Source organism: Colius striatus, chromosome 8 (assembly GCF_028858725.1).
Source record: "Colius striatus isolate bColStr4 chromosome 8, bColStr4.1.hap1, whole genome shotgun sequence".
NCBI lineage: Eukaryota > Metazoa > Chordata > Aves > Coliiformes > Coliidae > Colius > Colius striatus.
The window spans coordinates 13,417,660-13,440,558 of record NC_084766.1 but is presented as its reverse complement, the minus strand read 5'-3'; the positions used below and the strand labels follow the sequence as shown (position 1 = coordinate 13,440,558).

Genomic DNA, 22,899 nt, shown 5'->3' with positions numbered 1-22,899 from the left:
CATGAAATTATTCCAGCATGTAGAGTTCTTGTATTTTGTCAGAGAGAATTGTTAAACTGCTGGCCTGTAAGGAGCTGTTAGGCTCTGTAACTACCTGAATGAGTTATCATCTGCTTTATAAATTCATTAAATGTACCAGAAAAGGGCAGAAATCTTTGCACAAAGGAATAAAAAGATACTTAAAAACATAGAAAAGAAAAAAAGAATTGAGATAAAACAAGTATTTTTTCATGATTTAATGTAGTTTTCATAGCAAAATGAGTACTGTTTCTGTGGTGAGAACTCTTTTTGCTGTGTGGATGCCTCTGGATTGACTAGCAAAACACTATACAACCACAGCTTGGTGGAGTTGGTGAAGGATGGGCGAAGTATATAAGTCAGAGGATTAAATTTAGTGAGATATATAATTATACAACAAGAAATTATGACTAGCTAATGGAGAGCAAATGTTAAAGACTTGGACATGGTAACAAGAAGGCTGTTAAGGAAATCTGGAAGACAGCCAAGGTAGAAACATACAGTATATAGTAGTTTACAGTAATTCATATTATTAACAAACACTTTTAGATATTGTGTGTGGAATACTTTAATGATCCTTAAGAAATGGTGCTGCAGTGTTTTTTTGCAGTGGGTACTGCATAACTTTAAAGTCTGTAATGCCTACTTGTAATGACACGTGCCTACCACACTTCACCTGTGTTTCACAGCTGGCCTATCAAACACAGGTTTGAGTGGAAAAGCTTTATAGCAACAAATTAATAGAATTTACTAAGATAAGGACAACTTGGGAATGATTGAGGTGCCTGAGCATAGGTGTATATCCTATATCTAGGTGTATCTCCCTATATCTAGCCCTGGCATATGTGGTTGAAGTCTGTGGGAGACCCGCAGCGCCCTAGAAGCCTGTGTGATGGATTCACTACAGTATCTAAAATGGCAGTAGCTGCTTGGCTTTAGCAACTGAATCCCAGTCCTCACTTGACAATGAAGATGAGAAGAAAAAGAACATTAAACCAGTGTTTTGGGTTTTTTTACACTTCTCTAGGTGTATCTGTTCAAATATAGGAGATCTCTGTTCACCACTGTAGTAATTTGCTTCATAAATAAAGCACTTGCATAGTTACAAAGATCTAATAGGTAAAAGAAGTGTTATAGGAATCATCTGCTTAAGTCCACTTGTCCTATATTGAGTATTTTAGTTAAGTGGATTGCATTTTGCTGTTTTCAGGTAACATTCATGAAGTAAATAAGAGACCTAAGAAATGCTGAGAAATCCGAACTGCAGTTAGTAAGATTTAGACTTGGACTGCACCACATACTGTTAATATAACGCTCAGAAAAGTACATCTTTCTCAGTCCAGCAGCTTTCTTCTGTCACTATTGTTGCTCATGCCTTCTAAATTCATGAGCTGAAGGTGAGCAAAGCAAGGACTATCTTTCAAGGTTGAACAATGTAAAGTTTCTGAGAGGAATGAATTATGAATCAAATTTAACGTTTAACATGGCAATGCCAGGGACACTTCCCCGTAATAAATTATTGTATCATCTAGGAAAATCTACTCGGTTTCTATGAATAACAATTGATGCTTTTGCAGGGGACAAAAGTCTTACGTAAGGTGTTCCATATACACCTTTTGTTTGACTTTCAAGTCTTTTCCCTCTATGTAGCTTTAAGTGCAGAAGGCAGTACTGAAATTGATTGGCCATTGCATGACAGGATCCAACGTGATTGATTTTTCACTCATTTCTTCCATCTCTTTCAGTACTGTCTCTTATGTCTATAAAAGTTTTGAGTCTTTTTTAACTTGCCTGTGAGTAGTCACAGTATTTACTTATTCCTCAGGTCTCTTTTATTTTCTTTTTTCTCTTGTACTCAGCCTCTCCAATGCTTTTAGATGGTGTCAGGTTACCACACCCTTCAGGTTCTCTGTGCCTTTTTTACCTCTAAACCAACTAAAAATAGCCAAACTGCCATGGTTTAAATTTTCCAAAAAGAAAATTCAGTATGACACATGGACCTCATACAAATTTTTCAACTCAGTGGTTGAAGACCATTAAGGTCTTAAGAAGCAGAATGGAGTCTTTAGCAGAACAGATATAAGTATTGAGCAATCTCTGTCTTTTTGGAGTTTCCAGGGTTGTGTTTTTTTACAAGAGCACTCATTTACTTGACCTACTTCAGAGTACTCAAGTTTGCTTTAATAGCAAGTTAGCAAAACTTCACTCATGTTCAGTACTTCAATGGCTGCTTTTGGTGGGGAAAAGATAAATAAATATGAGATTATTGATCTGGAAGTATGTTTTGATAATTTTGTGGAAGTAAATGAAGAAGATGACACAAACTATGCTGTACATGGTTTGTACAAACTTCTATGATAGTTACATTTCATCTGTGTTTGGCCTGGATTTTACAACAATGGTCTTTGTGTCCTCCTTCACCTTTCTCCTCTCAAGTTCAATCTAAATCTCATGAATTCCTGAGGAGGACTTTGTCATTGACTTGAATGGTGTCTGATTTAGGGTCTGAAAGCTCAGTGCCAAACTGTGTTTGCAAGACTAGGAATGAGCTTGGGGTTTCTTTAAATGGTATTTTCAGAAGCAAGTTGTCAGTGAAGTCAGGAACTAACAGTTCAGGAGGTGGTCCCAAATGAGTACTGCCCTCTGCATTTTGACTCTCTTCCCCTCCTATTTTGTTTCTCGTAAACTGGGAATAACAGGCAACCATTTATTATCTTACTGTCAGTGCTTTGAGTCAGGCTGCATCAGGAGTTCTTTGCAGAGCTGTTTCTGGGATCTCTTGTTGAATTCTTAATTCAAAAGGTAAGATTGAAGAGGAATGAAGGGAATTTTCCACTTAGTGCAAGCACGTGAAGCTGTGAACGGAACTATAATTGCTTAGTTAAGTGCCTCAAAAGTTTTCTTTTGGTTTTCTTAACCAGCTTACTAGAAAAAGAACTTTTAAACATGGCTTTTTAAAATGTTCTGAATATTTTAAATGATCATGGTCTTGTCTCTTGAAGCCAGCAGCCAAAGTTGTGCAATGTGTTTGCGTGTTTCCTAAGTAAGAAAAAACACACTGGAATATTGGAAAAAGAAGGACAAAATGTTGCAGGGATGCTGTTATTTTTGAGTTTAATTTTCCTCCTGAAAAAAAATCCTTTGCTGGATTTTTCATCTAATGGAAGGAAGTTTTGTGTAAAAGTATGTTTATCACCTCAGTGTTGAAGATACTGAATTATGGTACAAGGCAATCTTATACAATTATTTTTTATTTGATAAGACAAAAGCAGTTGCTCATAAGTGAAGGGCAATGGAGGGCTGTTACCTTCAATGGAACTCTCGGCACATTGAAAAAATGTATGTATGGTAAGACAATCTTCTGTTCTTTAAAATCCATTTAGATTCCTCTTATTAAAGATGAGCTATGTTCAGAGCTAACAAAGCTCAAAAGACATCCAACAGCAAGAAATTAGGCCTGGTGACAGGCATTTAGTAATAATGCATAATGAATTATTGCTATTTTATTCTATTCCCAATCAGCTGATTGATGTTAGGGGGCTAATCCACCTTGGAACAAACTTTGGCTGTTTACAGTGTGAGATTTTTGTTGTTGTATGTTGGCTTTTATTTTTAGGGTTGCTCTTCAACCAAATCCTTTTGAGTTGGAATGAGACTGGAGGTCAAAATGGATGGGAATGTTTTTAGTCTTATTTCTGGAGCTGTTTCATGAGAAATGATGTATCAACTAAGTAGGGATTTTCTTCTGAGTCGTGTTTTGACTTGAAACTGGTTGTCTGAATTGGTAGAGGAAATAGGGTGCTGTGCAGCATCAGGAACCCCATCAGAAGAATTAATCTACATGTCAGAGATCTGTCCATGCACATAGGCATGGTGTGGTGGGATTATGGTTTTGCTTAAGTATAGTTTCCTGTTTATTAGATCGTGCTTTTGTGACTGCCAGCTAACTGGCTGCTTGCCAGCATGCAAAACGATGCAGTTTCTGGAAACCATTTCTCTTTTATATCCATGCATATCTCAGTGTTAATATATACCTAAGAAGTATCTATCACATGTGCTATCCTTAATTTTGGAGTTGTTTTATGCGTATCTGTAGACAGCGGGGAAGAAGAATTACGCTATTTGGGTCACTGGACAAAACAAGTAACGCAAAACTTTTTATCACTTTGCCAGTAGTACGTAAAATGATATGTGGTGATGAAGTATCCTGAGGTATGGATATGAGGTATGGGTATGAAATAACAAGAGTAGCAGATCTACAAAGAGAAGGGAAAAACACGAGTTCTTTACTTCATTGCAACTAAGATAGACATTTGTTAAGCAAAACAGTATAGTATAATGTTGCAATAGATAATCCTCATCAAATAAAAAGGAAAATAAGGGAATTAAAAAACCTTTTAGTAGCACATCGTGGAATTTTTTTATTGTGAGTGGTTTTTTTGATGACTTGAACAATATCCTATTTTTAGTAGAAGGTCAACTTGAGCTTTATATAAATGGAGTCTCTGGTTCTGAATAGAGATAGGAGCACTTTAAAAGTGATAACAGAAGGGAGGGCTTGGAGCCAGACCTTCTTAACCTATCATTACCAGCACAGCATAGCCATCCATGTAGGAACTATATGCCACTTAGAGAGGGCATGTATTGTGCTCCAAGTACATGCAGCAAAAAATAGCAGACACACACGTGAAAGGATTTTTTTTTTCCTTAGGAATTTGAAATATGTCCAAAGAGTATTAATGAAAACCTTTTCTTTTTGAATGAAATGCTGCCATCTGACGTCATGCTACCTTTTTTTGTCTTTATCAAGTAAATACTGAAAATACATTTTAAACATTACAAGTGCAGTTCCGAGACCAAAAGCTCCAGTACCTGCAAAAATGTACCTGGAAAAAGTATTATCGAGATAAGATTTGTAGAGCAGTTCTAAGCCAAGCAGGATTGTTTTGATTCTGCTGTTACCCATAATGGTGCAGATCCACTAGAATTTCATTGGTATTGGTGACACCATTGTTTGATTTCTTGCTAGTGTTAGTGAGAACATTGTCAGGTTTGTGCATTTCTGTGGTTACACTTCAGTGGAGATTTTCCTTCCTGCGGCTGTAGGCTCAGGACCATAACACGCGTTTTTGGATAACTCTTGGTTGAAAAGCAGACTGGCATGCTAGTGCAAAGCCAAAAGTTCTGGAGCTGGCTAGGTCATAGGATTCACACCTCTGCTGGAATGTCTCCTAGAATTTGTTAGTGTGTTGTTGCAACTGGCTGGAAGTGCCAGTGTGTTCAACCAGGTCAGTGGCTTTCACAGTGTGGTTAAGGGAAAAGAATGTATGAGTTGAATAAGGCATACTAGTATCTGGATAACTTTAACGTGCATATGGAAGATGAGATTACATTGTTTAGGTTTATAGTGTAAATGTACTCAGAAATGTTTTATTCTTATTAGCCTGTGTATTCCCTGCACTTAAAGTGTGAGCAAGGTGCTGTGGTAACCAGCTGGTTGTATTGCAGCACTCAATTCTTCATTCTGCCACTGGCATGGTGTGTGATCTTGAGTAAATAATTTTTCTTGTGTCATTCTGTTTCCTTACATGATATTGGAAGATGACCCTTGCTTGTAAAAGAGCTTTGATGGAAGGAACTGTAGAAAAAGTAATCACGGCTATTAAACAAGGAAAAGAGAACATGTTCTGAACGTTGTAACTTGGGAAAAATAATTTGTTTTGTTGCAGGACATCAAAAAGGAGGCATGAGACAAGTTTATTGAGGTGTAATGCTTTCTCCTACCTCAAATGTGGTTGTTTTTCTTTCTTTTCTATAAACCTCAGTTAAAGCTTTTCATGCTGCTGGGTCAGTCACAACCTGTTCCTTGCCACGTGGATTCTATGGTATTCAATAAGACCTAGGTTTATGCTGCATTTTTTTTTGCTTGGTAGGTTCATTGTAAGAGATGATGTATGACAATATTTGTGCAGAAATCTATGTTGAAGAAATTGGTGGAAATCTTGTGTCCTTGGGAATTTCACCTGCTTTTCAGATGCAGTTGAAGTTGACGAATGGATTGAAGAATTGCTCTAGGGAAAAGACAGAGGGAAGCAAAAAGGATTGTTGAAAAAAAAAAATGAGCTCTTGATTTTTTTTTTTTTCCCCTCTTGGAATTAAAAGTTATCTTCCAATTACTTTACTGCAAATCTACACCTAAATGCAAAACTTGTTTAAATGAAGTATTATTCAGTGAATAAATGTTAATGGATCTGAATCCTGACACCTTCAGTTCTTCTGCTCTTCTTTGTGGTGTCTTTGCGTTAACAGGAACATTTGCATTAACATGTTTCCTGTTACAAGTGGTAAAGTCTGAGGAGGTTAGAGTGTAACCTGACAGCTTTGTATGGAAATGTAATTAATTTGGCAGGTGCATTCTAGGTTTTTCCTGGTGTTAAAGGGACAACATCCTCCCTGGGTATCAGAGATGTTACTCTATTCCAACGCATGGACTATCTCACAAAGTAGCAGCAGCTCTTCAGGCAGAGAAAGTCCATGCTTTGTGTTGCAAACAGAACATTTTGGCATTCAGAATGTCTTATTTCATGCTAGAAGATTAAATGAAAACATAGTGACTGTTTTTGTGGCTTCTGTAAAGCGTGATTTGTGCTTGCTGTACTGACTCTGGACTGACAAATTTTGTTCCTAGAGTGTTGTTGTCACTGACTGATGAAACTGTGCAATAAATAATGAAATTAAGAACAAATAATAAAACATGTTCTATCATGTATTCTCAGCAATATTTCAGGTCTTGAAAATCCTCAGATGTCCTGTCCATGTATATCTTGTTTAAAAATACTAATCCAGGCTACTTTGTTTCAGTGGGGTTTTTTTGTCTTCTCTTTTAGAAAGCAACAGGCCTGTACATCTTATAAAATTAATAGGGTAATGTATTGTATATGTCAGCGTAGAGTAAGACACAATAGAAAAACCCCAAAGAACACAAATTTGGTGCCAGGCTACTGAGTGGGAGCCTTGTGAATCCATTTGCTGTCTAGCTCAAAAGTCTGCGACTGAGTCATTGCCTCGAGACAGAAGTTGGCATACAGTCAGAATGTATGGGAAAACAGTAGCTGTGCTGAAAATTATGAGAATTGGCATCAGAAGTATCACTACTGACATGTTTCATGTCTTCTAATTGTTCCAATGCTTTTTAAACGCAAGTTTTCTAGACCTATTTCTGCTTTAGTATACAGCTTTAAGGATGCCCATCCCCCTGCCGCCCCTCCAACAGCCACTGTGTCCCGTCCGTCATCCTGAAATACACTGGAGAGCTTGTCAGGCAGTCTCTTGCAGATGCCTCAGAAGCCAAATAGTGAGCCATAGCAGTTGCACTGAAGTTCCTAACACAAAGAAGTTACGTAGACAGTTGCTTTAGTGCTGAATATGGACCATATATATTCTAGGATAGGTGAGTGATGTGCTATTGGCTTTCTAATGATCTAGGTGGCAATGGATTATACAGTTAACATGTTCTAATTTATGCCGAATATCTTTGGCTCTGCTTTCTGACAATGATTAGTTTATCTATGTCTATATACAGTGTACTTACAGGTTGTTTAAAAGCTGCAGGTATTATGTTCACATTGTATTGCAAATGGATGCAGATTTTGACTGTTTTTTGCAGTGAATTTTTTTCTTACACCAAAGAACTCCACAATTTCAGTTTGATGCAACAGCTCAAAAGACAAAATTCTCATTATTTTAGTTTGTAGCCCTTTGTATGAGTGTGCAGGTGGTTGCTTTTCTGGCTGTTCTGAGGGAATCTTGTGACACATGCTTAACATCCTAAGTGTTGTAAGAGCTGGTGGTCTACAGTGCTGAAATTGCCTATTGTGAAGGTTAATATAACTGAGTGTGAGGTTATAGCAGCCTTTTACCAAAATATCTCTCAGTTGAAGTCCTTACGGTAATTAGAGGGCATATTATACTGGAGTAGACCTATGCATTAAAAAAACAAATACAGAAAATAGACTGTGATTCTCACTTTTTCCTGAGGCAAGCACCAAAATTTGTCATTTTAATGCTGATGATTTGGAAGGACAGAAGTTCCTTTTCTAATCACTTAAACCCCCCAAAACCAAAAAATCCTATTTAAATGCTAGTTAGCTGATATGGTAAATAACAGTGAGAGCAGCCTGGTAAGTTAAAAACATGTAGTCAGGGTACTAAAATAATTTAAGATTTTGTAGCTTCCACTGCATTGCCATGCAATCTTGTTCTCATATTTTTGGCTGCTTTAAGGAAGTTTCAGGAAGGATTAGAATTTTACTTAAACAAAAAGAAAAAAACCCAAACCCAAAAAGAGTCGAATCAACATGTGAGCCCTTAGGGAGGTTATTTATACCATAGAGTATAGTTGAAATTTTTAGAAACAGTACTTTTTGCAGTTGACTTGCAGTTAATGAAGTTGTAGGCCTGGCCTGAGTAGTAAGTTGTTGCATTCAAAAGCCAGCTGAACCAAGGCTAAAGCAAAGACTACAAATATTTGTTAGACAATATGGTCAGGTTAAAAAAAAAAAAGGAAAACAAAACTAAAACCCCAAAAGCTTAAGAAGAAAAACCTCAAACGCAGAAAAGGAAAGTCACAGCATATGGATTCATATTTTTCTGATCTGCAAGAGATTGGATTTGTAATGCTTCCCAGTGTTGAGCCTGCTGTGTGGCATGCTCCTGTAGAACGCTGATCTCTAGTAAGAGGAAGTGACTATAATTACAACTACACTTTTATCTGCCAAATTTTAGAAAATATCTGGCCATTGTAGATGACCTGTAGTATAGGAAGTTGTGTCACAAGAATGGAGAGCAGCTCTTGCTGCACACACGAAGGTTTTATTTCTGAATTCTGAGGAAAGCAGTTGCCAATATCCTTCTATCAAGAAACTGAGGAGATGCAACTGTGAAGTTCAAGCATGAGTGCATCTGAAAATCATCTAGCGATTTCTTCAACTCTTAGTAGAAGCATGAAGTGCAATCTCCATCTAGTTCTTGCCTGTTGCCCTGCAACTGATGTATGTCTTGACTAGAAAAAAATTCAGACCACAATCAACACCATATATTTGTAACTATTGTGATGGATTTCAAGAAATACCCTTCTAGTGGGAGGCCTGTGAAAGTGTTAGAGAAAAGGGCTATGAACTAACAATAACATAAAGATATATATGTTTAGTGTGAATAAAAGGCAAATTCATGGAACTGTTAGCCAAAGATTTAGAGAACTAACAAACTGCAGATGTTAAAAAAGGGTGTCTTTTTTTTCAAGTGATGTGCTTTGCAATCCCAATGAAACTGGAGGAGAGAATTGTGTTGAATTAAAACGTTTTTTTGATTTGGGAGTGAACGCAGCAGAAATGGCTTTTCAACAGCATGAGTGCTTCTCTGCTGTTTGTTCATGTGCTACACCAACGTGCTCATGAGTAGGCATGAGCATGACACACTGTTTGCCAACACTGCACAGCCAACCAAAAGTGCATGTCCTATTGTTTTATTATAGAAGCAGCAGTTTAAGAAGCTATTAAATAGGAATACAGTTTGAAGAAAGGAGCAGGGTTGTGAATGACAGACATTTGTGGCTTTTAGAGCAAGTTATTAGTACTGTAGGAAAACTTACTTTAGTGGGTTAAAAAGTAATTCATTAATATTTGCTGTCTTTAATTCAATAGATTAGAGATCTGAATGTCAATGGGAACAATAACTATATAGCTGTAGCTATAAGCAAGCTTTAATTTTAATCTACATTGCACACACAGAATCTTTCTGAAAATTCATTGTTTACTAAGATGATGTAGTTAGTAGCTGTCAGCCCTTTGAGATAGCATTTTGTACAAGAGCTCTCACTCTTGAGGTTTACAGACTTATATCATTATATATTTAGTGTATTTATGAAAAAATTATAATTGCAAAATTTGTTTCCCTTCTGGTTTTAGTTTTAATACACAAAGAACCAATGAGTAGTAACAGTAAGAATTGCAATAGATAAAATGTAAATAAACCTTACTTGTATAAGTACAGAGTGGGTATATCTTTGGACTGAGCTGTAAGCATAAGCTCTTGTTGCTTGGGGCTGAGACTAGTGTAGCTTGTCATAAAAGAATAGACTTGGCACTTGTATAGCCTTTGCTAAGGATGGCAATACCCTAAATTATCTTAAAGCTTAATTTTTAATTATTGTTCATATTTCACTTGCAAGCAAAGAAAATGTGGGTAACTGTTCTGTGATAATGAATTTGGATCAATTTCTACACAACTCGCTATAGAAACCCTAAACCAACTGTGATGTATTTACTCAATGGTAGGTTCACTGGAAGGTGACAATATGTCTTTAGCCTGCACAATTTCAGTACCTTGTTACTTCATTATACAGCAGCAATGAGTTCTAATAAATCCTGCTTAAAAGGGACAGAAATCCATGATTTGTGTGTTTGAAATATTTATTGGCTAAAAAGGCTTTGCTGAGCTATGTTTTATGAGAAGTGAAGTTGCTAGAAAATTTAAAATGTCTTTTGTTTTGGGACAACACTCGGTTGCATTTCTACTAAAGTACTGTTATAATTCTTTGTTGCTGCACACACACACACCTCACTGCAGCTAAAAGACTGAACCAAGGCCCGGTGAATTTAGTGAAAGCCCTTAAATTAAAGTCAGTGGACTTTGGATTGAGCTTCTAATGGATGATTTATCCTCTTTGAAGACCTTACTTAGCTTTACCTCCATCTTACTGACTTTGGTAATAGACTTACTTGATTTAATCTGTCTTGACACTTAAAAAATATCTATTATTACAGGGTGTAAAATAACTAAATGTTTCACTTTCTCCTGCCATTAATTGTCAGGATTTTTAAGGGTTGAAATATATAATTTGATTCTTAGGACGTTTATTATGACCACTGTAATTTGGTACATGAAATAAGATACAGGTATTGTGCACATAGCATTAATGTTTTTGATTTGTGATAAATTAAATAATGTAGTAATTTTAGTTTTAAATCTCTTTTTTATTGATGACTAGAGCACTTATATTCAAAAGTCTTCTAACACAGTTATCCTTGTGTATTTTTTAATATATGGTCAATTTAGAAATCTGGAAGACAAGGGATGATGCATATTTAAGTCTATTATTTTACAGTTTATGCAAATACCTGAGTACTTTTTTTTTTTCACAGTTTAGAAATGAGGATTCAGAAGAATTCCTTCTATCTCTTGAAATTCTAAGCTTGTTATGGAACCAAGTCAGTAGTGCTATAGGCAGACTCTGGACTCTGACAGAAGGCAGCGAGACTTGTGATTGTGGCTCATAATTTCTTACTATTTTTTTTTTAAATTTGTTTTGTATCTAGGTGAAATGTCCACAGAAGTGCCAAACATTAAACTGAAAATTGATCCTCGGGATCTGCAGATCCAGACGTTTACGGTGGAGAAATTATTGGAACCGTTGATAATTCAGGTATTTTAGTATTGCAGAAAATAAATTAGGTGACCATAGTGAACAGGGAATAAGGCTGAAGAGCTTTGGCTAAGGATGTTATTGTGAAAGATGTAACCACAGATATTCTGTAGTTGTAGTTCACGCTGTCTCCGAAACTGGCCAGGGGAATCTTATAGGGGAACAGGCAGATTATAATTAAAGAGGCATCACATAATGATTGGAGGGAAGAAAAATACAGAGATGAAAGATGAGGACAACAAAATGCTGAGTATGTTTAATGTGATGATTCTTATGTTTATTTGGGCTTACACTTTGGGGAAGTCCTTTATCTATTTCAGAAGCACTGTACGTGCTCTGCAAGTGACGAGGTGGTGATCGTGTTTTAGAACAGTTCCAGGAAAAGTTGCATTTAAAAATCAGTTAATTAATTTAAATTAGTTTCTCTTTAATAAATAAAGTTGTATTTTACCAGTTTGGAACTTTTGCCTCTCCCTAATTCATCCAGATTCTTTTATTAATTTTACGTTATGATCTTTGAAATTTCTTCTCTTAGATTTAACTTGATCTTCTTTTCCTTTTTGACTTGTCCCTTCTGGAAGATTATTTTCTTCAGAAGTTAACCTTTTTATCATTATTTCATTTCCAGCTGTTATTAACTGAGCTGCCTCTTACTCATTTTGTCTGTCTTTATGTGTTTTTTGCCTTGATGTGATCGACAGTCTATAAAACCTCAGTTAACAGTTCACTGGTTTGTGGAAAGTTGTCAAGCGGGAGCATCATATCTGGATGGATAACAAAATTAACTTTAGAGTAGCAGGGAGAGATGTCTTGGATAAAGTGCATTTTAAAACCTTCCTTTGTATATCAGTAAGTCAGACTACGCTCAGGCAGCTGCCAGACTGTGGAGATTTTTAGAGGAGACGAAGAAATGTAAGTTTTGGCCTGAGATTTTCAGGATCGAATAAACCTGACAAAACAGAAAACCTACAGTTTCAGAAGAAACCAAAGAATTAACCTATTTTTTAATATTTTAAAAAAGCCACTTGTCTCAAGCAGCTTTTAAAAGCTTGTTTGTTAAACATAAAAATGCTTTGCTTCAAAGAGAATATAATTTTGACTCTTATCTGCCCTTCTCAACCTTAATACTTTTTTTTGTTTGTTTCATAACAGAACTGCTGAAAGGTAACTTTCCTTTTGAGTGGGAAGGAGGCAGCAGAAACTGTTGAAAGTGCAAAAGCAGGGATTAAAATTAATAATAAGGGATGATTTGATCTGTGATTAGAAGGAGAATCAGACCAGTCGTAGTTAAAAATGAATAGTGTTATCTGACCAAATTCACTTAGCAGGTGCTGCTTTGAACACAGTTTAACTTTATATTGAAATTTAAGTTCTAATTTATTAAGTAGGCTTGGCATGCTCTGGTAGGAAAGAGGCAGTGGAAGTGTTTGAGCTCCTTTGAAGTCCATCCTAGACAGTTATGCTATTAGAGCAGTCATTAGGTTAACAGCATCACAATGGCAGAAAAAGGCAAAACCAAACTGTGTGGAAGTAACTTTGCAAATACCTGCTAGAATCTCTCTTCTCTTCAGTCTGCAATTGGCAGTGGTGATGGCTTTGAAACTGTAAAAACAGCATGACACATTGTTTGTACAAAACTCTCTTGGACTTGGCAAATTCTCCATCTAGTGAATAAAACAATGCTCCTAAATTACAATGTTTGGGGATTGCGGGGGCAGCAGTCTCACTGTAATTCCCTCTTTGTATCCCAAACAGTGGCCTGACCCAAGGTGGTAAGTTCAAATAGTGCTGTGCAGGGCTCTGCAGAGATAGCAACTCATATGTTGGAAGTGGTGTAACTGCATTAGTGTAATTCTGTGTCCAGCCTTATAATCTATACTCTCATGGGGATGTGCTACTAACTGCACTCTATGTACTGTAAAAAAGTTTATTTAATCCTGTCCATTGCCTCCTCATCGTAAGGAGTTCCCTCTGTCCATGACCTTTATTTTATTCTAGATGCTGTGAGGACATTAGTTATGAAAAGAAGGCTTTTAGGTGAAGCTCTATATAAATGCTTCTGGCACGTTAAAAATAATAGCTTTCAAAATTGACTTGATTTAGCTGACAGCTGCCTTGGTGTAAATTTGGTACATATTCAGACACCTTAAAAATCTTTCCTTAATTCTGGGCTTTTGTCCGACGTGCCTCTGTCAGAGCAATTAGTGTGAAGCAATCAGTAGATCATAAAGCATTTTTGTTTGCATAGATAATGACAAATATTTGTCATACTCATACTAGAATTACTCACAAAATATAACAATGTAATGGAAATATCCTCTTGTTTTATCTCATAGACTTAAGTCTGTTTAATTTCTTTGCTGTACTATGGAATGATTACAATTATGGCTAGGTATAAATTTACTTCTGCAGCAAACTATTAGGAGGGTTTTTTTCCTTCTGAATTTACATGTACATTTTCAAAGATATGATTTGATGAGATTAATATAGCTTCATTAATTCATGCAGCAAATGCTTCATAACTGCCTCTGCAGTGCAAGTATTATAAGCTGTAAATTTGTCACTTAGTTGATATTGTGTCTATTTCTCTATATTTATGTAAACACACTTAATATATTATGTGTTATATGTGTGTATGTATAATAAGGAAATATTTCCAAGATCTTTTCCTTGCCAAAACTCTTCCTTCCATCTTTTTATATTTTATGCATACATATGAACTAAGGAAAGTTTATGGCTGCAAGAGATATGTATGTTTTACAGAATATGTAGAAATATCCATGTGGTTTTAGAGTCCCTTGCCTCACTGATGAAAATGGGCTAGTTGAAAGGTATTTCTTCTTACCTGTTATCCCCACTTACAGAGATTTCCTCACACAAAAAAACCATACACTGCTTGTTTTGGTTTTATGCATGGTGAGTTTACTTTATGTCCACTAAAAGTAATTAACTACTATTTGTTTGCATGGACAACAATTTAGATTTGAGACAGTGAGCAAGGTGTTCTGCTCTTGTCTTTAGATCACTGAGTTCATATCTTGTTTTTTCAAATGTCCAAGAATTCCTGTTAAACTGAACTAAATTTTAAACAAAGGTGAACCAAATCTTTTGATACACAAGGTACCAAGACATTATTTCATTAAGTACTGCAATATTAAAAGATTGTCTGTAAGAGCTGGCAGGAACTGAATGTAGCATTGAATGAACTGATGAACAGTTCCTTGGGAATTCAGTATTAGGAATGACCATGACAAGAAATCCATTCCTTCAGCCTGATAAATAATGATAATAACACACAGCATCAACACAACTCAGCTTTGCAACGGTGGTAGCAAATGGGCTTGAAAATCTCCGTTAAAAACCTTTGTGCCTCTAGCACAAGGCTATCACTCCTACCAGAGATACAAAACCCCTCCATTGAATGCTGGGAGACCTGTTTTATGTGGCAATAATTTGATATTAATACCCGAGAAGTGCAGAATTAATGTGGATGTCTGTTTTTTTAATAAAGATATCATTTTGACTGTATTTTGCCACTAAAATATGAGCTGTGTTAACCATGGATCTAAAGGCAGTGCTCTGTTAGCTACTGTGTAGGTCAATTATTTCTGTGTAGGACCTGTGTGAATTATTTTGCATTCCTTACTTGACTTCTGTGTTAGAGTAGTTTTTCTGCATTTGTTAACCTCCATGAGTCAAGAACTATCTATCAAGTTTTGATTTGTGTTTGAAATCAGGAAATGCCTCTGATATTTCCTGGCAGTGATGCTAAAGATGAAGGGTCTTACAGTCAACCATTTTCGCCTCCAGTGATGATTTTTTATCACATTTTTTCATTTATTTTCCTTTCCTTCTTCTGCAAAGCATATGAATGAACAGTACATAAAATTATGTTGTATATAAAAAGGAGATTATGGAAAAAGTCTGAGAAATAGAGTATTTTTTGAGAATGGTCATTAAATAGTTAAGACAATGTGTTTTACTTGGTAGGTTTTTTTGGGGCAGCTTCTATTTTTTTAGTGTTTTATGCTTTTCTTGTTGGAAGTATCTGCCTATAATCTCTTTAACTTTTAAAAATATGGTCATTGAAACTGCATTAAATGGTCTAGAACTAGCATTAGTGGGTTTGTGAAATAAAAAGATATTAAGATTCTTATTCCCAGTGCATTTCTAGTGCCTGATTTATGTGCAATAAATAATTTCATTTATTGTCTTTTAAGCCACAGTCAGAAAAATACTCAAGCCCACTTTAACAAACTAAGTTATTTATCGTGCTGTCTTCCCTTGTGACATACCAAAGCAGTCAAGCTCAAGAGGCTGATCTTTTTTCCTCCCAAATCTCACATGAATGATGTAGGGGTCAGGTTTTTGTCTTTCAGAGATGTGTTTATAGAAATGCTTCCCAGAGAATGTTTGTCAGTCACTTTAGTGCTTTTCATGAATCACTACCTTTTAAAAGTGTGCGAATTCATGAACAAGATCTAAAGGTGAGCCAGGGCACAGCTAGCAGACTTCTCATTATATACGTGCCAATGGAGCCCTTTCCCATAGCCCAACTCAAACCACAAGCTGTACTACAGCCATTAACTGAGTGTTTGTCTGCTGGACCAAGAAATTCAGGTGCAGCACTTCCTTTGCTTATACAATGTTGGTGATTTGAACACCATTTAATGACATTAAGCAATTATGTACATATAGAATGTGTTCATTGAGTTCCAACACTAGATCTGTGCTTAGTATGATACTATCCATGTTTCGGCACAGAGAACAGACTAGAAGAAGGATTAAAAAACATTAGTGAACTTAATGAAAATAAAGTATGCTTTAAAATATCTATCTAATACTTAAAAAATCTTTTGGAAGTCTTTCCTTAGTGTGGCAGCTCAACCAATGCCTTGGAGAATAGTCTGGTAGAAACATTCTGTTGGAGTGTGGAGGCTGTGCTCAGAATGTGGAGTGGGATGTTGTCTAAAAATAAGTTCTTTATGCATATTTAAGTGCACTGTTGTAAAACATAATTTGGACAAAGCTGCAGTAAACTTACATTCTGGGTAAAATTATGTACAGTTTTTATGATGAGAGCCCCACTGAGAATTCTGAGGTGCTGAGTTCTGACCACTGTGGTTTTCCTTTGTAAGAAGAGAAAGTCTTTTGAAATATGTCTATGCTAATTTTGGGCGTTTTCTTATGACAACTTTGGAGAGTTAAATAGGAGTTATGGTAAGATTCAGCCTTGATTATAATTCCTACCTTGGCTGAAAATTCCTTAGCATTAGTAATTTTTCTTTATCATGAGGGAATTTTTAAATAAGGAATGTCAAGAGTTTACATCAGGGTTATTCTGACAGTGAGATTTCTTTTAACTTTGCTTCAGTCATAGAGAAAGAAAGAATACAAAGATGAGATGTATTAAGTAAAATTATCTGTCATATATGATTCAGTAGTTTTGCCCATACTCAGTATGTTTGCTGAGCTTCCCTGTCCCTCCAAAGCAGGGGGCATCTCATTGCTTATTCTTGACTATATTAACTTGATTTCTTCATTTGACAGTAGTATGAATTCACTTATAGAACTTACACCACTGTTCCCTTTTTTGTTTCTTTTCCATGCAGGTTACAACACTAGTGAACTGTCCACAGAACCCTTCTGGTAAGAAAAAGGGCCGTTCCAAAAGAGCTCGTGTCTTGCTAGCTTCAGTGGAAGAAGCCACATGGAATTTGTTGGACAAAGGGGAAAAAATTGCCAAGGAAGCGGTTGTGTTAAAAGAGGAACTTCATGCAGCACTTGCCGATGTCCGGAAAGAGAGTAAGTATATAACAAATAGTCCCCAAGGAATTAGTTTAACCATGTAACGCTGGTATCAAAATGAATCTATGATATCCATGAGAAATACATTTTGATGTGTAAATGTCTGAACTTTGACTTGTCTAGTTGTACACTCTCAGATACCACATATAAGAGGTAAAGTGCACAAGCAGAGCCCTCACTATGGAAAAACACTTTAGTGGAAGTTTTGGTGTATTTTGATTGTTTGATTTTCATTTTTTTCAATGAATGCAGGATAGCCTTTGTTAATTTAGTGGCTGTTAAGCACAAGTTTAAGTTAATGCATGCTTTAATGCTCTTGAAAAGAACTATTTACCTGAATCTGGGATTAAGGTCTTTTAGCCAAAAGTTTAAAAACAGATATCTCTTTTGTGTAGTAATAAGGACTCAATTTTGGAAGATATGATGGAAGTATGCAGGTATGTTTTGAGACTTCAGTATGAGAAAGATGGATTCTTTAGCCTACTGTAAGAGTCATCTCCTCATGGCAGAGCAGCATCTCCCCATTTCCAGCCAGACTCCCAGAACAGGACTAGGTTTCATGATCTACTGAGAATGCTTTAATGGACACTTTTTTCAGGTTCTTTGTTTGATTATTCATGGGGAAAGTAAAAATATTGTCCATTGGGTGAATATGAAGGCCAGACTCAAATAGTATTAAGCTAGATGACAGACATCCATGTGCAACTGAGGCGGCTTCTGGTTCAGAGTAGTCATTGCTAGCTATTGGCTTGCTCTGGATCCAGAGATGGCTGCTTTTTAGGATTTGATATATGCATATGGTGTCTGAGATATACCCAAAGGTCCTTCATGATTAAACCTATTATGACCAACAAATATTATTGTTATCTGTGAGGCTTCAAAATGAATGATTTTAGTACTCTTAAGCTGTTTTCTCATCCATTCCAGGCCAATAACACAAGGCAGGAATAAAATATATAGCTTTATATTGATTTTTATATATAGATAATATAAAAATATTTCACATTTTCAATTTATTTATTGACTCTCAGCCAAGCTCTTAGATAACTGCAAAAATAAATAATGCATAAAGTAGGTTATATACACCTCACACATTTTAAGAGGAAGTTAAATCCACATTATCACGTGTCATTGTGCAATGACAAGTTAAGTGTACATGGCTGATCTTCCTCCAAGGATGTGCCAAACTGCGTAAGTTAGTTTTAAGAAGCTGGTGAACAGTAGTGAAATGAATAGTAATCTGTTAATTTTGCAGATGGTTTTAGTTCTTTGAAGCTGTGTATTATTTTTAATCTGTGATATACTGCATCATGTGTAACTTCATTGCCTGTTATTTGAGTCACGTTCTGCTGCTGTTAAATGCCTCGTCATTCATTTCAACGTCTTTGAACGAACCTGAGTCGAAAACTGTGCTTCTGTGCAGTCGTCTGCCATGCATGTCATAGCATATAGTATTTAATTTTCTATGGGCATATTTTTCTGTGGTGACTGGCAGGTATTTTTATTAATATGCTCTTACATTATGATTTTTTGCATGAGGCTACAGCTTGCATTTCAAAACTATGCTCTAGATAATTTCACTTAGATGTGAATCAAACAATCAGGCCCAGAGCTGCACACTAATATCTGGAAAGAATAAATACTGTCTCACCTCTTCTTGCATTTTGCCTTGTGTCATTCATTGAGGTTTTTGAGGTTGAAGACTCTAACATGAGAGTTGAATGCTTATTTCTTTTGAATGTCTATCATTAGTTTGAAAATGCTGCTTTGTTACTTTTGGAGCATATTAATAGCAGCTCCTTTTAGAGGAGTGATAGACTTTTTCCAAGCTTCTGCTTATAATCTTCTTCATAATGATATTTTGGGGAATAAAGCATCAGATTAGTAGACTCAAAGTGAATAATGAAGATAAATAGAAGATTTTTCCTACTCAATTAATCGGATGCACTAGTGATTCATCTAATGTCTTCTGAAATGAGGACAAAGATATGACTGTGCTGTGCAGTTTGGTCTTGACGAACACTGCCAGCACGTGAGATTTTGGTTTATCAAATTCAGCTGAGTTCTGTTAGTGGCATCTGAAAGAAGATGTTGCTGTAATGGATGGCAGGCATATCCCCTGGAAAAATCTAGTTTCTGCTTCCTTTAATGTCTGTGAAACTTTACCAAAGATTTACACTGTAGGAGCTGATCATTTTAATACAGACATCCTCTGTATTTTTCTTTGATCTTCCGCTTGAGAAAGTACTTTTAAGGCCAACCTCTAACCACATCTTGGTTCAGCTGCTTCTGAAACTCTACTAAATGAGTTGCCAGGCAGGCCTGTGGGTGATCGACTATGTGCATCACCCAGAAATCTACTAGCTTACTAATTGTAGCACTGCCATGTCTTCCTGTTGATATGCTTTGGCAAAGCTTTGTTAAAAGGTACTTGTGTTCATGTTTTTAATCTGAAGAAGTGTAAGAAACTCCAAAATATTTTGAAAATATATCACAGATTTAATGTATACAGCATTTACAAAACTTGCCTTCTGACTTAATGTGCTGTGAATCAACAGTGGAATAACTGACCTCTATGCAAAGGAATAAGAAGCACTGATTCTCATAGTTAATCACTTTTAAGATGAAGAAGTGATGTAGTTTGTATGTAGCAACATCCTCTTAGGAATTCACGTTGAAGTCTAGTGTTAGGATAATGAATTTTGCATTTACGTCAAGGTGTGATTGCTTATAGCTTTCAAACAGTTGTAAAGGCATAGCTGAAATGTTTGGTACTTATTGCCATTGCTTACTGACCATATATGGCCAGAATGACAACAGTTGTTGTCTGCATTGTTTCTATCAATTGCAATGTCAGTGTTTCGTGCATATAGCTGTTATCATGGTCAAGTGTGTTCCTAGATAAGCCTTTCATCACACAGGGCAGTGAATTGAAAGCAAGTTACTTGCTGGAGTTACATTTTGAGCCTTCAGTTACTATTTTCAAAGGAAAGAAATAAATTGGTATTTTGAATGCCTGTATTTAATGACTTTTGTCATTAAACAACGGAGGCAAGACTTTGACATGGAAGAAACTACCATTCACTGGCAAGAAATAGCGATCACACTTCAGAGATATTTACTTGAAGGGGTTTGTGATCTCTTGTATTCTACTGTATTCTCATTTTATGTGTGTCAACCCCCCCTCCATCTTAAAAATAATATTGAGTTTGTCATCCTTCATTAAGAGGTACACATGTATGCTTTACATCTAAGGGACTCTAATTCTGGGAGACAAAATTTAGATATTCAAGTGGCTTTAAAATAATCTGTCCTGTATGCTCTTTTCGTCAAACCAAGCACAGATTCCTAGTGGAAAAGTTTCTGACATCACCATCACTGGATCAGGTGTCCCTGAGTGGGAAAGGGGGAATGAAGAGATGGGTGTAAGGCATGAAGGGGAGCGTGTGTTGGCTCTGATTACACATTAGGAAGAACTGTATGAGATGTGGAAGTGGAACTTCCTGATACGCAGTGGTGGAATAATTGCAACGCAACAGAATACAGTGGTATCTGAGTGGGCTAAGAGCCTGTGTGGCAGGAGAAGAATATCCTGTAATGTCTACAGAAAACTATTGTGAGAATTTGAGTTATCATGGTGCTGAATATTAGCAATATGCAGGAGGTATCAGTCTGCATTGCTCTGACATTGATAATGTCACTTCCAGCTGGTTGACTGAAGCAGAATATTTTATTTGCTGTAACAGATGGAGATGGTATTTGTGGGAGCAGAGCAGGTGACTGCACTAGTGACTAGTATTGTTTAATCTCTTTTTTTTTTTTCTTCTTAGAAAGGGTAGGTTGTTTTGTGCTCTAGTGTGAGACTGACTCCCAACTTTCTCGGGTACTGATTCTGCTATGTGTTAGTTCATGCCTGCAGAACTCGAGGCTGCATACACTAGTGTAAACCAGAATTTGTAAACTTTCTATTCTTAGTATAAGCCATTTATTTATATGTTTTTTTTCAAGTTTGAGACTAGGACGTTTGAAATCCTCTCTTTCCACTGACTCTGGCATGTCCCTCACTCCCTTAGTCAATGGGCTCCCTTTGACAACTGTGTTTCTGTGGAACTGTAAATCCACTAGCCTCTAAGGGCACAGTTCACAGGAGTGGGTGACAACACTTTCTTGGTAACAATACCTCCTTGTGGGAGGACAGAAAAATGGCATAAAATTAACTGCATTCCATGTGGATTTTACACTACTGCAGTTAAAAATAAAAAATGGGAGGAGAAAGCCAGATGTAAACAGTCAGCATGTAAATAGTTTCTACATTGTCAGATATTTGCCAATAGCAAAATTGCTAACAGGATAACAGTTTTCTTCTTAAAGGAATTTTCTTGTAATCTTTTGGATGTTTTTGGTTCTTGATAAAGTGCATGGATCCTCTAACTTTTAAAAAATTCCCCATGGATGACCTGAGTTTTTAACTATCCTTATGCCCTGAGCATGTTTTTGTAGGCAAGTGCATAAGTAGTGGTTGTTTGACAGTAGCAGTAGCTGTCAGTAGCCAATCAGCTCATGGTAGTAACACAATGTATTTTGGAAGTGATCTCTGTGTTTGCTAAGTAGAGTCATAGAAGTAGCTGTCTTCCAATAATTATGCTGTTGCAATATATCTTCATATTGCATCTTTGAATTACTTCTTATTTGAATGTCTAAAATAACTGAAATACTATGAATATTCTTATATTTTCACACCACTATTTGTGTCCCTAAAAGGGAACTGTCTTTCATATTTCATTGTTTGTGACAAATGTAATTATAGAAGAATATCCACTTGATGAGAATTACAGTAAAATGGATGAAATAGCATAAAATTATTATGCTTTCTGATGCATTTTAAGAAAGTTCTAACATCATATTCTTGTTAGACCTGTCATTTTCTGCTGTTTGTACTCACTCATAGCTCTTATCTGGCTGGGCTACATCTCTGTCCCAGCTCTCTCAGCCTTTCCTCATATATATTAACTTTGCGGCTCGAGTACTCAGAAGATATCAGTGTTGAAATAGTACTATTTTCAGGTTTTAGGACTATTTGAGGTTTTGAAGTGTATCAGGTGCTTGAAGGAGACGCAAATCCATATGGCCTTTCTCTTCAAGAAGGCACAATAACAGAGACTTGGGCAAATAATCACGTGGGACCTGAGAAGATGCAGTTCAGCCTTGTGTCTATGGGTAAAAAGTGCATTAGAGGTTTCTGAGAAGCCAGGCTGTTGGCAGAAGATTATCTTTTTTCTTTTTGTTCACAACTTTTGTTAAATATTCCTAGTAATAACACCATCTCCTGTCCCAACTAAGCTATATCTTGCTTCTCTCCTGATCCATTCTGTTACTCTTAGGCTCAACATTCAGTTCTGTCTGGACTTGCCACACCAAAGTACTTTCAGTCCTTCTGAACAAAGCTGTTCCTTTTGAATCTGTAGCTCTGCTTTCCATGTCAGTTTTGTTTGGACCACTCTTATCTGTGCACAAAGACTATACTAGCAGAATATACAGAACTTAAAAGTGTTTGGTTATTGGCTAACACAGACATATCAGATAGCTAAGAC

The 22,899-nt window shown here is 36.3% G+C and overlaps 1 protein-coding gene across 2 annotated transcripts in view; it reads left to right on the top strand.

The window, feature by feature from the left end:
• The first annotated feature begins 4,276 nt into the window (after positions 1–4,276).
• The window catches only part of CTNNA3 (catenin alpha 3), a 493,584-nt gene continuing 474,961 nt past the window's right edge, over positions 4,277–22,899 (top strand). The window contains exons 1-3 of one of the 2 annotated variants that reach the window (XM_062001247.1): positions 4,277–4,296; positions 11,392–11,500; positions 17,113–17,305. In XM_062001247.1, coding sequence (XP_061857231.1) covers positions 11,399–11,500; positions 17,113–17,305 — 295 coding nt within the window. In that variant the 5' untranslated portion in view covers positions 4,277–4,296; positions 11,392–11,398. Of the gene's footprint in view, positions 4,297–11,391; positions 11,501–17,112; positions 17,306–22,899 lie in introns of those variants that run through there. The other variant, XM_062001246.1, reaches the window with a different exon arrangement.